We start from the raw sequence: 15840 nt of genomic DNA, 5'->3' as shown, positions 1-15840 counted from the left end.
CTCAACCACAACTCATTTCAGTTTCACCTCCCTCGCTTGCCGTTTTTCGATTACCCTAGTTTCAAACTTCCTTTTTCTAGAGAAAATATGGGAAAGGTAGTTAGCATGTTGTATCTAATCCTTTTCCTGCTTTTAGCGTTCTTGCATTTTCATTCTGCTCATTTATGCCTCCCAGAACAGAGAGCTGCCTTGCTCGAATTCAAAAACACCATTTCTCTGCATGATTGTTGTGTTGATTACCCAACAAATTCTTGGAATGAAAGCACAGATTGCTGTTCATGGGATGGAGTCTATTGCCACATGGTGACGGGTCATGTCATTGGCATCGACCTTCGTAACAGTTGCCTTAGCGGCACTCTCCCTGCGAACAGCAGCCTCTTCCACCTTCAAAGACTTCAATGGCTCAATCTTAGCTCCAACGACCTTCATGGCTCTCTTCTTGAAAACAGCAACCTCTTCAACCTTCAAGGACTCCAACAACTCAACCTTGCTCACAACAAGTTCGATGGCTCTATCTCTTCAGAGTTATTTAATAAGTTAGTGAGTTTGACCCATCTTAATCTCTCTCGTTCTGGATTCTCTAGCTCAATTCCTACATCAGTGGGAAATCTCACTCAAATAATTTTCCTAGATTTTTCTCAAAACAATTTTGGAGGGAAGATTCCAGATGCTTTTGGAAACCTTAACAAATTGACTACTTTGAAATTTGATTCTTGCAATTTTAGTGGTCAACTTCCAACAACTATGTTCAATCTCACACAACTTACCCTACTAGATTTGTCACATAATCAATTAGAAGGTCCACTGCCAAATCATGTCAGTGAGCTTCAATTGCTAGAAGGATTTTGGTTATCTAATAACCTTATAAGTGGTGGAGTACCATCTTGGCTGTTTACTTTGCTATCATTGCAAGATTTAGATCTTAGCCATAACAAACTCACCGGCCCAATAGGCCAAATTCAAAAGCCTAATTCTATCCGAAATATTGATTTGAGTTCTAATGACATTCATGGTCCAATACCCAGTTCTTTTTTCGATCTTGTGAACCTTGAACAGCTTGATCTTTCATCAAACAACTTGAGTGGTGTCATCAAGTCAAATATGCTTGCAAAACTCAAAAATCTTTCCCATCTTTATCTTTCAAATAATAGTTTACTATCATTAAGCACAAGCGGTAATGATGTAAACAATTCCTTCCCCCGGCTTGCTACTGTGTCATTCTCTTTTTGTAGCACAAGACAATTCCCAAGTTTCTTTCAAAAATCAAATTTGGAGATTTTAGATCTTTCCTATAACAAGATTTGCGGTGGAATTTCCAAATGGGAAGCAGAAGGGTGGGAAAGCTTGCTCGAGTTGCACCTTTCTAATAACTCTTTGACCACTTTGGAGCAATTTCCAGGAAAGAATCTTCGAGTTCTTGACCTTCGGTCCAACTTGCTTCAAGGGCCAATTCTGTCAAATCTTTTGATCCGCGATCAAAGTTCACTTGTGTTTCTTGACTTGTCTAGAAATACCTTGAATGGAACCATTCCAAATTATATTGGAAATTTCAGCATTTATCTCAAGTTCTTGAATTTGGAGATGAATAATTTTTATGGCAAAATCCCTGATTCTTTTACAAATGATCAGTTGAGATATCTTCTCCTTAATGACAACCAATTGGAAGGATTACTGCCGGAATCTTTGGCTAATTGCAGTTCCTTGAAAGTTTTGAATTTAAGGAACAACAAGTTAACCGATACCTTTCCCCATTGGTTAACTTCACTTCCTTACCTACAAGTTCTTCTTCTGCGAAATAATAAATTGTATGGTCCCATGCCCAATTCTATAGCTTCGTCTAACTTCTCCTCATTGCAAATAATTGATCTCTCTCATAATGAGCTCACTGGCCCCTTGCCAACAAAATTCTTCCAAAATTTAAGAGCAATGAAAGATGTACCTCAAAAGAGACATCGGGGTCCAAGCTCACTGGGGTATATGCATTATCCGGCTTCAAGCTCACAGGGGTATATGCCTTATCAGGGTTCAAGCTCACGGGGGTATACGCGTTCTAAAGATAAGCTTTCTGTAATTGACGTTACAGGTGACACTGATGGTTCCCTTCAAAAAAGTTGTAGATACTCCTATCAGGATTGCACAGCTAATGGTGGAAAAGGATATGTAAGTGTCTATCAGCAAATTTCTATGAATGTTTCTGTGAATGTAACAATGAAAAGATTGGAGATTGAGTTAGCACGAACCTTAGACATTTTCATGTCTATAGACTTTTCGAGTAATTTTTTCTATGGACAAATTCCTAAGGAACTCGGAGAACTTATTTCGCTCCAAGCACTCAACTTCTCTAACAACCACTTAATTGGTCCTATCCCAACATCTTTTGGAAATATGGTAGCACTTGAATCGTTAGATCTCTCGTCAAACAAGCTTGGTGGCAGAATTCCTTCCCAATTGACGAATCTGACATTCCTTGCAGTGTTAAATCTTTCACAAAATGCTCTTGCCGGACCAATTCCCCGTGGGAAGCAATTTGATACTTTTGAGAATGATTCTTATAGTGGTAACTTGGGATTTGTGTGGCCCCCCACTGTCAAAGCAGTGCGGCAATGATGAGGAACCAAAACCACCGGTACCAATGCCTAAAGAAGATGAAGGTTCTGAAATAGCCTTTATTTGGAAAGTTGTAATGATGGGCTATGGATGTGGAGTGGTGTTAGGATTGAGCATGGGATACATTGTATTCACAACAGGAAGACCATGGTGGTTTATCAGAATGGTTGAGAGAGATTGGCAAAACAATGTTACAAAGTGGATTCGCAGAAACAGAGGAAGAAGAAACTAGCACTACAGCCAGATCATGCGTAGGTGAGTTTTTTTTGCCAAAGTAGAATTACAACAAAGGTCTCATTGCTTTTGTAATCTACAATTGATTTTTCCTTTTTTTTTTTTTTCTATTTGTCAAGGTGGCTTTCGAACCGAATCCAATGGACCCTACTTCTTTAGCTTCTGGCTTTTCCATGGCAGTGGTTTGAACAATTCAACTATTCAAGGTGTTCTTATCTGAAGCATGTTCAGCAGCATTTATCTGAAGTTTTACGTGGAATAGACAAGTTTTGAGGAAGGTTTTTTTTTTTTTCTTTTCTGATGAATTTAGGATTTGTATTGAAAGTGTTGTAATTTGCAAGATTTTAAATAAAAATGTTCCAATGCTTTCATTTTAATTTTTAATTAATTTTCTGAATCTTCTTCCCAACCCTACACGTGGATCCCACAGTCACCGCTTTCCTTTCATATACAAAATTCTTTCCTTTCTAATCCGTAATCTCAGTTGCTAAGAAACAAGGGACGCAGAAAAAACAAATCCGGAAGCCCGACGCAATGTCGAAGCAGAGCCATCGTCACCTGACGGATCTCGGCTGCATCGCCTACGAAGACTTGTCCGAGTTCGGCGCTGCCCCCAACGCCAGCACCTCTCTCTTCTGTGCTCTCGATGCTCATTGTCTTGCGATCGCTAACCGATCTCTTATCCGCATCGCCAACGCCAGCACCACTTTCCTTTTATCTTGGTTTACTCTTTGCGTGGTGATTTGATTCAAAGACAGGTAATTTTTCTATTTAATTTTTGTTTTTTTGTTTTTATCTGTTTTGAGTTTGGTTTGGTTGTTATTGCTATTGCTTGAAAGTTTGCTTTGAAGCAAAATTATAATTGATTAAACGAACAATGACTGGAATAATTAGTTACTTCATATAAAACTAGAATTATGCATTCCATTATCTAAATAAGTTACATTTTTATTTTTAATTCTTCAAAAATGATTGCTTTCTTGCGTTTGCTTAGCTTGATGTATTTATTGAATGCTGGATTTATTTATGTATTCAGTTTCTTAATTTTACCTTCAATGGATGATACAGTTGTAGAAAGTGCAAACTGAAATGAACATAATTTTGTGTGCTTTGTAGATTTTCATGTAAACTTATAGGTTGAATGTGTTTTTTAACTGATGAGCCGAATGAAGTCTTCTCATGTTAACATCAGTTGGATCTAAATTTATTTGGTTGAAATGGGTTAGAGATAAATCTTTGTTCGAATGGTGAACTTATTAGTTTAATTTTTGATTTTAGATGGTATATCCAGGACACACTGTAAAGTTAAGAGTCCGTAGAAGAAAGAAAGATATGACACAAGATATATCTTCAAAGGAGGTTTGTGTTGTCATACCTGGCGTGATTGCACGTTTTGATGTGTCTGATATTCAGGTGAGTTCCCTGCTTAAATGTGTAACAGTTATTTTGGAACATGGCAAGAGCCTTGCCTGTTTATCTCATGCAGAAGCAAAGCATTAGATTTGTGTACATGTTTGACCAACTTAGATGACTAACTTAAATGTGTAATGTCGAGTATGCTTCAAAGGTCATTTGAAGAAACACATTCTCGTTTTTGGGATCAGAAACCAAAGAAAGATTTAGCGGATATAGGAAACTCTTATGGTAGATCACCTTACCAGTTATGGAAACACATTCCTTGGTAGGAGCTATTTTGTTAAAAATTGTGCCTGCAACGTTACTATTGTGCAGCTTTCTGAAGTTATTCTGGTATTTGAATTCAGCTCCTTTTATTGTTGGTCAGTCAAGTCAATGTTACTATTGTGCAGTCACCATTGAAGATGATGCTTTGATCTCAGCTTTCAGGTTAGTCTCGTTGCATTTTGAAATATAATACGATTTATTTTTCATTACAAGATCAGATTCTTTTCTGGGTTTTTTTTTCTCTTTTGCTTTTCTATTGGCGCTTTATTGTTAAATTTTTGTTTAATTATGTTGAAGACTTTCAGAAGATAGGAACCGTTCCTTGGTAGGAGCTATTTTGTCAAAAGTTGTGCCTGCAACATTTTCCACAATTGCCTCTTTTTCTAAAATGATATGGCGGAGTGAACAAACGTCAAACAGGAAGTCAGAAGAGAACAAACGTAAATTATGTAGCGTGAATCTCTGAAAATATGTGCTTGTTTCAAAATTCATTTATTCTTATGATTATTCTTTCAAGAAATATTTTCTTAGATTCAAATTTTAGGTGATTGAAGCTGATTTCCATTGGTCAGGAATGTTTGTTGTTACCGGAATCATTTAACCGATCTTTAGTTCTCATTTTTGCCTCTTTTCCAAAACCTATCGAATAAGTTTTTTATGTCATGATATTTTGCCAGCATCTCCTTTGACATGTTTGAAGGATCACCCAAGAAAGGGTGAAAAGCTCACCTTATCACCCAGTGGTACTTTGGCTGCTATTACAGATTCACTTGGTCGTATATTGCTCTTAGATACCAGGCACTTGAAGTAGTGCGACTATGGAAGGTTTCTTCTGCACCTATGGTTTTCAATTTCTTGAAGAGCAATAGTTCCTTTATCCCTTTCTGTAAGCATATTTTTTTCATACACTCTTTCAGGGATATCGTGATGCAAAATGCTTCTTTATGGACATGTTGGTCAATAGAGAAGCTATAGGGTCAAGTTCCTCTTACTATGTACCGGGAAAGAGTTGCCTCTGTTTAGCCATTCATTCACCTCGAAAAGGCATTGTCGAGGTGTGTTGTTGTTTCTTTTATGTGGTTCTTATTATTTCTGTGGTTGTGCTTGTTGTGTTTGGGACTTTGAAAATCGAATTTTATGTTATGGCCATTATGGTAAGAGCAGGAATAGTCACTAACATTTATCGTCACAATGATAACGATGCATTTCTATTTAGTAGTGAGTCCATATCATCTAATCATCCATGCTTATGGGGTGCATAGGGGCTACATACAAGTGGTCTGTTACACTAAAGATAGTTGGGATTGAATTATTACAGAATTGTAGTGAAAATAATTGTGGAAATGAATTGACTTTATTACTCTAATCGTGTGAATGAATTGACAGATTTACCCTAAACTATGTTCACTCCATAAAGCAAATATCTTAATTGAATCCTTTCATGCGTGGATTCACTGTAACTAATTTTTCCTCTATTCAGGATATACATTTGACAGATTTTCGGGAGGGTGGTGTGTTCAAAGAAGGAATGAATTATACAAGCATTGAGACTTAATCAAGCCAAGAGAAAATTATGAAGACAAAGACACTGACTGTTCTGTTTTTCATTGAATATATATATGCAGTAGTTACAGAATCGAGAGAGAGAAAATACAAAACAAAAAACCAGTACATAACTAAGCAATTAAACCACCAATAATCGTTTAGCTGTAGCATGATATTAGTGGCTGACATCCTAACAAACCAACTCAACATGGTAAATCCATATTGCTGAATTGACATAATGCTGAAGACAAAAAACTGAAAATAACCAACACATAAACTGCTACTTTAAACAAGTCACATGCTGCTGCTTGTGACCTCATCTCCACCTATTCAAACCATCATCAAGTCACCCTCCATTGAAGCTGAGATATATTCCAGTTTTAACACACCTCCTTGGAATTTATCTCGCATATTCCAAGCTTGCTCCTGAGAAAATAAAACTTATCTTTGTTCAAGCTTTTTGTAAATATATCAGCAACTTGATCATTGGTGCTGCAGTGCTTGATTACAACTTCATCATTCTTCACAGCCTCTCTGATTGAGTGAAACTTCACTCGAATATGTTTAGTTCTTGCATGCTGCACTGGGTTCTTTGCTATCTAAATTGCAGACATGTTATCCACCCATAAGACAGTGCCAATAAATTGCCTAAAACCCAGATCATCAAGCAATTTCCTGAGCCATAACACATGATTAGTTGCAGAAGATGCTGCTATATATTCTGCCTCAGCAGAAGAATGAGCTACCACCTCCTGTTTCCTTGAGTTCCAGGAGAAGATTGCACTTCCAAATGAGAAACAATAGCCAGTGGTGCTCTTTGAATCGTCCACACTCCCAGCCCAATTACTGTCACAATGGCCTTGCAGATGATTACTGTCCTGTTTCACAAACTTAAGCCCAAATGTTGTTGTGCCTCTGATGTACCTCAAGATTCTTTTTGTAGCTTTCATATGCATTTCTGATGGTTCCTGCATAAATCGAGATAGGAGACTTGTGGCAAACATAATATCAGGCTTGGTAGCTAACAAGTATAGAAGACATCCTATTATACTTCTATAAAGTCGAGCATCAGTTTTAATCTCACCATCATCTTTGCTGAGTTTCCAACCCATAGTTAGTGGCCTTGGAGCTGGTTTACAAAAGTTCATCTTGAATTTTTTAAGTAAATCCTCAGCATATTTACTTTGATGGAGACAAATTTGACCTTCCAATTGTTGAAACTCCAGGCCTAGGAAGTAAGACATCTTTCCTAAGTCGGTCATATCAAATTCAAACTTCATTTGAGCTTTGAATTCTTTTAGAAACTCATCATCAGGCCCTGTTATTAACAAATCATCAACATACAATGATACAATCAGTTTCACGGCATTACCAGATTTCTTAACATAGAGTGTAGCTTCATTGTTGCTGCGAATAAATCCTTTTTCTCGCATGTAGCTGTCAATTCGGTCATACCATGCTCTTGGGGCTTGCTTGAGTCCATAGAGAGCTTTGACAAGCTTGCACACTTTGTCTTCTTTTCCCTGTACCACATAACCTTCAGGTTGTTCAACATAAATGTCCTCTGATATAACCCCATTCAAGAAAGCCGATTTCACATCCATATGCCAAATGGACCAATTTTCTTTGACTGCAAGTGCTGTTAAGACTCGAATGGTGTCATATCGAGCCACCGGTGCAAAGGTTTCTTTAAAGTCCACTCCTTGAACTTGTGAATATCCTTTTACAACTAATCTGGCCTTTAATTTGTTAACATACCCATTTGGATTCAGCTTGGTTTTAAATATCCATTTAACACCAATTACCTTTTGCCTTTGAGGTCTGTCTACTAAGTACCAGGTCCTGTTCCTTGCTATCATTTGCATTTCAGCATCCATTGCTTCTTTCCATTTCTTATCTTGTAAAGCTTCTGCAACTTCATTTGGTTCAATTACTGCCATAATGCATCTACCATAAATTTCTTGGAGTGGTCTTGTTCCTCGAACAGCCAAGCTTTCATCATTCTCATCCACACTTTCCTCATCATCAAATAGATTCTCATCACCATCAACATTATTCTCATCAGCAGCTATTTCCAAATTCCACTTCAAACCTTCATTCACATCACCAGTGGTATTATTTGACTTTGATTTCTCAACAGCAGTAGTTTTCCAATTCCACTTCAAGTCTTCGTCAAATCTCACATCATGGCTTACAAAAACCTTCTTAGTTTTCAGATCATACAATCGATATCCCTTTGACAGGTTGCTGCAGCCCAAGTGAATTGCCAATTGAGACTTAGGATCAAGTTTTGTTCTCTTACCATCAAGAATTTTGGCATAACAAATGCACCCAAAAACTTTGAGGTGCGCTACTGATGGTTTTGTACCATGCCAAGCTTCATAGGGGCATTTAACATTTAAAGCTTTTGTTGGGAGAACATTTAGTAAATACACAGCAACATTAGCAGCCTCAGCCCAAAATTCCTTTGGCAAATCTTTTTCAAATAACAAATAGCGTGTCATCTCCATCACTATCCTATTTTTACGCTCACAAACTCCATTTTGTTGAAGGTTATGGGCAACCGTCAACTGGTGTTTGATTCCTTTTCGAGCGAGAAACTCTTTAAACTCGGTTGAGTTGAATTCTCCTCCATTATTTGTCCTAAGAATCATTAAATTGCTCCCAGACTCATTTTCCACTGCTGCAACAAACTTGGTAAACAAATTGAACACATCAGACTTGTGTTTCATAAAAAATATCCAACCGTACCTTGTATAATCATCTACAAAAATCAGATAATATAAACTCCCATTCAATGATAAAGTCTTCATAGGACCTCCCACATATGAGTGCACTAATTGAAGCCTTTGTTTTGCTCTCCAATTGCTAGATTTTGGAAAAGAGACTCGGCATTGCTTACCATATTGACAAATGCTACAGATTCTATCTGTTTGAGTCAAACTAGGGAGTCCTTCAACCAAGTTGTTGGATATCATATGCATTAAAGACCGGTAATTTACATGCCCCAATCTACGGTGACAAATTTCAGAATTAGTGGACAAGCATTGGTAAGCTTTATGCTTAACCTTCATCCAATCTGCAAGTGTATGCACCGCAACTGCTCCTATCCCTTGAATATGCAAATTAAGTCCATTTCCAATCTCAACCTGAGATTTATAACTCTTGTCCAGACAAGGACAAGAGATCTGGAGATGGAAAACAAGGCAAGCCGAGAGCTAAGTATCCTGTTTGTTCTCATTGCAAAAAGAGAACACATCTTGAAAAATATTGTTGGTATCGTCCAAATGTTAAATGCAGGTCATGCCATCAATTAGGACATGTTGAGAGAGTTTGCAAATTGAAGGGAAACAGACCTGAGGAGAAGGCTGCTGTTGCAGAACATCAGGAAATAGTTAATAAAATTTTCTTCCTTCCCGGTCATATGATTCGAACAAGTGCTATCAATCAGCCATGTGTGCTTCTTGTTTGAAACTTCAGATTTCCTTGCCATGAATAAAAATTCATCAACTGTTTCCTGATTTTCTACAACAGCAGCCTTCTCCTCAGGTCTGTTTCCCTTCAATTTGCAAACTCTCTCAATATGTCCTAATTGATGGCATGACCTGCATTTAACATTTGGACGATACCAACAATATTTTTCAAGATGTGTTCTCTTTTTGCAATGAGAACAAACAGGATACTTAGCTCTCGGCTTGCCTTGTTTTCCATCTCCAGATTTCCTGTCCTTGTCTCTCTTCTCTGAATCATTCTTTCTGTTGTTGTCACTCCATTTCTCCTTTGTTCGAGTCATGAAGGCTCATTCTACCGTGTTTTCTTGCTTAAGAGCTCGTCTTTGTTCTTGTGCTTGGAAGCTCTGTAACAGTAAGGCGTGAGATATCCTTGGACTCTTTAAGTGAGGATATCTTAGCTTCAAACTTATCCGGTAGGCTTACTAGGACTTTATTCACAATCCTTTTCTCTGAAAGGTCTTCCCCAAGTAGCCTCAATTGATTCACAACTTTCATTACTTTATCAGAATACTCCTTAATAGTCTCACTGTCCTTCATTTTTAAAACTTCAAATTCCCTCAACAAATTAAGAACTTGCATCTGTCGAGTCCTATCACTTCCATGGAATTCCTCTTGCAACTTGTCCCAAGCATCTTTAGGATTCTCGCAAGCCATAATCCTAGTGAATATGGAGTCGGATACAGCAGAGTGGATACACGAAAGGGCCTTGTATCTCTTAGCAACCTCTTCACTATGCTGCTTCAATTGTGCCATTGTAGGATTGGCATGCCTTTGAACCGGAGGATCTCCACCCACCTCCACAACTTCCCAGAGGTCAAATGCACGGAGATAAGCTTTCATCTTCACTGCCCAAATTGGGTAGTTATCTCCGTTAAACACTGGTGGAGCTACAACATTGAAACTGGTTGAAGCCATAGGTTAAGTATTCTAATGGAAGATATGAGACAGCAAGATTAAGTATTCTAAAAAAATTACTTTCACAAGTCCCTTAAGAACAGATGAAAGGCTCTGATACCATGTTCAAAAAAGGAATGAATTATACAAGCATTAAGACTTAATCAAGCTAAGAGAAAATTATGAAGATAAAGACACTGACTGTTCTGTTTTTCATTGAATATATATATGCAGTAGTTACATAACCGAGAGAGAGAAAATACAAAACAAAAAACCAGTACATAACTAAGCAATTAAACCACCAATAACCGTTTAGCTGTAGCATGATATTAGTGGCTGACATCCTAATAAACACAACTCAACATGGTAAATCCATATTGCTGAATTGACATAATGCTGAAGACAAAAAACTGAAAATAACCAACACATAAACTGCTACTTTAAACTAGTCACATGCTGCTGCTTGTGACCTCATCTCCACCTATTCAAACCATCATCAAGTCACCCTCCATTGAAGCTGAGATATATTCTAGTTTTAACATGGTGAGCAAGCAATCATCATAAGCTTGATTTGACCTCTTCCTTCTGCATATATAATGGCATGAAGCGGCACAAATGAAGCAGTCTGTCTTGCTATAGTTGGAATGTATATGATACTCCCTGTCTCATATAACAGAGTGAGTTTGTCTTTCGCATAAATTCGGGTGAAAGGGTACATAGATGTCCTACTAGCTCAGGAGCTTGCAGTTCTCCTGGGTGACTGGTGGGAGTTAGACATGATGAAGCAGCTTGCGGGCAGGAGAGTAGTTGTCCTTTTAAGCCATTCGTGAATTATTTGGGGATATCAAAAGGAATCGAAGGAAAGTAAAAAGAGAACTCCTGGAATGGTGCCACTCAAGGTTTGCTCAAGTGGTAGGATAGTATTGAATAATTAGGTAGAGACCTTCAAGGCAAAACTTGTTCTAATGGATGTATTTATGTGTGTGTATATAAGATATATGCATATAGACATGATTGTATGTCTCTGTGTACATGTATATGCACACACAAACAAGGCAATGATTTACTTTGAGCACATAACATTGCTTAATTCTTGTAATTGGTGACTGTATGAAAGTTTCAATCCAAAAAGACAGCATTTTGAGTAGGCCATTTAGTGAATTTGTAGTGGCTGGTAGATTTTTAAAATATCTTTTAGACTGTTCGATATATGATCGTTAAAAACTTGTTTTTCTTCTTTGTCAATAAAAAAACACTTTAAAAAGCTTTGACTTGAAAATATGGTGTAAACATAGGCCTCTAGTAATCCTCTTTTCATATCTTTCAACAACAGTTAATTTCCAAATTCATCTTACAGAATTACCCATTTCAATTCTTGTTTCAAGTCAACGATTTAATAGTAACATTGAATCCGGTGCATCTTGAAAATGTGATTTTATATAGTTTCACATTAATTCTGATAGACTCTACTGTACATTGAATTCACTTGGATTGTACTATTTTTAACATCAGATAACCATGTACATTAAACTCTAGTTTTTAGTTTATGATATTTTCCATCCATATCCACTAATAAGGATACATGTTACCTTGTTAGTGTTGACCCATGTGATTATCACCTGTCCAAACACATGAATAGAAAACCTCTTACACTCGAGTTTTTGATTTAATAGTAAGTACATATATATTCTATTCAAAGAGTTAGGTTCAATTTCCGACATCAAATGAAACCAAAAATGAAGATAAATTATTTTTAGAATATATGGTACACTAAGTGATGTGTTTTTTTTAGTAATTTTAAAAGAAAATATTAGTAACTACTTTGGATATCAACATTTCCCTAACATTCTGCTATTGTCTCAATTTTCAAATAAGTTTCCTTTTACATCCCAATATATATATTTTTAAGGTAATATTTATAAGAAAGATTTGTAACTAATATATTGTTCCTTCTGGAATTTGATAATGTCCAATGAATAATTAAGTTTAAAAATGTTGGGGTCACGCTCTAATTAATTACTCCAGTATTTATTGGAAGGTTACCGACATGAAAAGTAGAAAGGCTTGCCTTCTTTGAGATAGGCTAATTCAATTAATTAGGAATCTAATTTCTTTTAGGTTGATTTACATTTGAATTTAAATAAACTACTAAAAGTAATATTAATTGGAATTATAATTCAAATAAACATTTGAAGATAAATTATTGATTTGAAATTCATAGAGGTATATATATTTCTTATTATTTGCACTTTTAAATTCTTATTAGTTTACCAAATTAGCAAATTGATCCTCACATAATTAATATTAATTAATTGCAATTGATAATATAGTTTTTTTCCTTTTTATTAGGCGTATATTCAAATAAATAACTTAAAATTCTATTTGTTGCTTTTCTTTGTTTTTTGTTCGGCCTTACATTGAAATTAAATTATCATTGCAAATTAATAAGTCAACTGGCACACCTTGCAAATTAGTATTCGAAAATCTTGTTGTAAGCTTACAAATTTGATATCCATTTTAGAGTAAAAACTAAGAAAGATTTGTGTGAAACCTCGACCTTCATAGATGCGTAACTAGAGGTAGAATTTATGTTTAAAAGTTTAATTTGAGCTAATGATGCTAGTTTTACGTTATTTATAATTATTTTATATCGTTATAGGAGTAAGATTAAACAATGATTTCAATTAGTGAAGAAAGGTGCATAATGGGCTGTTGCTCTATTTACATATATTTTGGTTTTTCAAGCATATCTCCCACTAAAAAAGTCCAAATAACATAATTCTTGAACTATTAGAAAGCTAAGAGGTAGGGCTACAACTTTGATGTTTACCATTTTACCCAGTTCTGACGGGAAGTTGGTCAAAATCTTTATTAAAATGAAAGTACTACGTTAGAAGAACAGATTTGGACAAAACATTTGAGTGCCGCCGCGCTGGAAACTGAGAGCCGCGGCCTTCATCGTAATTTCCAAAATATAACAAGTTTAGGGTATTTTTGAAGCTAAGGCTGTTAGGGGCTACTTAAGAGACCTTTATCAAAGGATTTTAGACCTTTTCCCAGTGTCAAAAGGGTAAAAAGATTGCACAAGAAAATGAGAAAGACAAGTGGCCTTGTTAAGGGCAATATTGTAATTGCATGAAAAATTAGATAAGCTTTAACTATAAATAACTACTCTCCAGCAGCCTTCTTCATATTTCCAGCAACTTCTTCTTCCCATCTTTCTTTTCATCTCACGTTTCTTCATCTTCCATGGGAGTTCTCTTCAAGCTTCCATAACTCTCTCAAGTTAGTCTTAAATTTCATGCTTTTGTGCACCTTTTCACAAGCCCTTGTGCTCTTTTACTCTTTCACCTTAAAAACCCTTAAAATTCTTAAACTAATACTTTTTCTCACTAGCTAGGTGTTTTAGAGAGAGAAATAAAGACTCTCTATAATAGTTTGGGAATTCTTAAGGAGGAATCCAATTACAAATCTAGCAAAGTGAGTATTGAAATTGAGTTGATATTTTTAGTTGTTGGGACTGGCTGGTGGTTAGATCTGTGAGTGTTTTGTAGTTAAGATGATTTATTCATATTAGTATGATTAGAATAGTGAAATAGATAGCCACTTAATGGTAGTTGGAAACTAGTTAGGAATAACTAGCAGAACATGATTTAGGAGATAGCTTCTAGAACTATATTTATGTGAATTGAGTTAATTGTGATGCTATTATGATGATAGGTTCCAACGAAGCTCCACCGCCCCATTTGGACCATTAGAGGAAGTTGGAATTGAGTAAAATTTAACAAATACCGGTGAGTGAACTTGCATTAAAATGTTTTGGGATTAGGGTATATGTGTTTGATTAAATCCATTGAAATATTTCATCTGTTTTCTCTAAAATATGCATGGGAACAACCTTTTGAATGAAACATTTTGCATTGTGGAATGCGACTGTGATGAATCCATGTGCCCTGTATTATGTTGATATATATACCTAAATATATATAATATGTATTGATAGTAATATTGTTGTAATTATAACCCAGCATATTCGCGATGTGGGGGAGCACATGCCGATGATGACGGTTACGGGAGTGTGAATGATGATATTGCCTGTGCATGATGTGGGGGATGCACATGGTGATATTAGTTGTGCACGATGTGAGGGATGCACACGATGACTCTAGCTATGTGTGCAATGTGGGGGTTGCACATGAGTTGGGTGAATATGGTATATGGTTGTAATGTATGTGAAATCTTGCATGTTGAACCTTGGAAATTGTTAAGTATTTTCAAGTTGATTTTGTCATTGCAACGAGAAACATTTTGTTTTGCTTGCTACCTTGTTTGGTTGTTGCCCCATTTTTCATTTCTTTAGCACCATAGTTGATCATGGACTCTCAACATTAAGGAATTTATTTAATCAAGTTTGAAATGAGGGGTTTTAATAAGAACTAAACTAAATTGCATTGTTTTGAAAATAAGTGCATCATGATTTCTTTAACCTTTCCTTATCGTTTGCTTGTTCCCTTCCTTTGTTCACTCATTGGGTTTGTACTCACCGTTTTTAACTTCATGTTTTCAGATCAAGAAGCAATCGAAACCTAGGTTGAGGTGTTCATGTAGATTCATCTCCTAGGTAGGTATCTCAGCATTCAATAGTTGAACCTCTGCCAAGGTCACTCTGCTGGAAGTCAAAAAGTCATTTTGTTTGTGAATACGTTCATGTGATGTAAAGTATTAAGATAGGTGTCTTAGACAAGGTATGTATATTGTGATTGGTAATGCTACCATGAGTTGGCAATGGTTAATATTATTTTGGGTTAATGTGAAATACAGTTTTTGATTGTTATAGCGCATTAATTAGGTACTTATAGGTTGAAAGTATGAAAGGTGACTTTAAGAATAATTGATGGAATGATGAGCAAGATTATATAAATAAGCTTGCTTGGGCTTGGTGAACTATGGCCATTGGATCCATGCACTGGTCATGGCTCGAAATTTAGGTCGTGACAGACTTGGTATCAGAGCCCTAGGTTGTTTAGGTCATAGGACTTCTTTTTGTTGGTCCAGCGGAGTGTTGAGTCTTTATGTGGGATATTTGGTAATGAACTGTGAACCGCGACACACTTCATAACCAAGAAACTACATAGATTCCCTATCTTAGAAACCACATTTTCCTTTAGCTATGATTGTAAAACTGTGTTAATAACAGGTGTTTGCTTTTGTCTAGGTAAGAATGTCGCCTAAGACACAAGCCGCCTCAAGATGGATGGGGGAGCAAGATGCTCCTAATGAGCTGATCGATAGGCCACGAGCATCCACCCTTAGGGGGCGAGGTAGATGTGGTAGGGCCACTAGGATAGTGAGGGTGGATACGCCT

At 36.5% G+C, this 15840-nt stretch overlaps 2 protein-coding genes across 2 annotated transcripts; both read left to right on the top strand.

The window, feature by feature from the left end:
• Window positions 1-6095, top strand: LOC108662678 (receptor-like protein 54). The gene is given in 8 exon segments (XM_088807806.1): window positions 1-2568; window positions 2570-2862; window positions 2961-3599; window positions 4120-4522; window positions 4605-4686; window positions 5202-5349; window positions 5442-5579; window positions 6005-6095. Coding segments are annotated over 2 exon segments (2751 nt in total). The 5' UTR covers window positions 1-87; the 3' UTR covers window positions 2840-2862; window positions 2961-3599; window positions 4120-4522; window positions 4605-4686; window positions 5202-5349; window positions 5442-5579; window positions 6005-6095.
• LOC18594191 (uncharacterized) lies at window positions 3376-5335 on the top strand. Its single transcript, XM_088808657.1, has 5 exons — window positions 3376-3579; window positions 4120-4254; window positions 4625-4686; window positions 4822-4964; window positions 5202-5335. Exons 1-5 carry the CDS (start codon window positions 3376-3378, stop codon window positions 5333-5335), a joined length of 678 nt encoding a protein of 225 aa, XP_088664783.1.
• Window positions 6096-15840: the final 9745 nt, after the last annotated feature.

This window comes from Theobroma cacao, chromosome 7, assembly GCF_053813885.1.
Source record: "Theobroma cacao isolate CCN51 chromosome 7, ASM5381388v1, whole genome shotgun sequence".
Lineage (NCBI taxonomy): Eukaryota > Viridiplantae > Streptophyta > Magnoliopsida > Malvales > Malvaceae > Theobroma > Theobroma cacao.
Note: the sequence above shows the minus strand (reverse complement) of the source record. Positions and strands in the feature narration are given on the sequence as shown.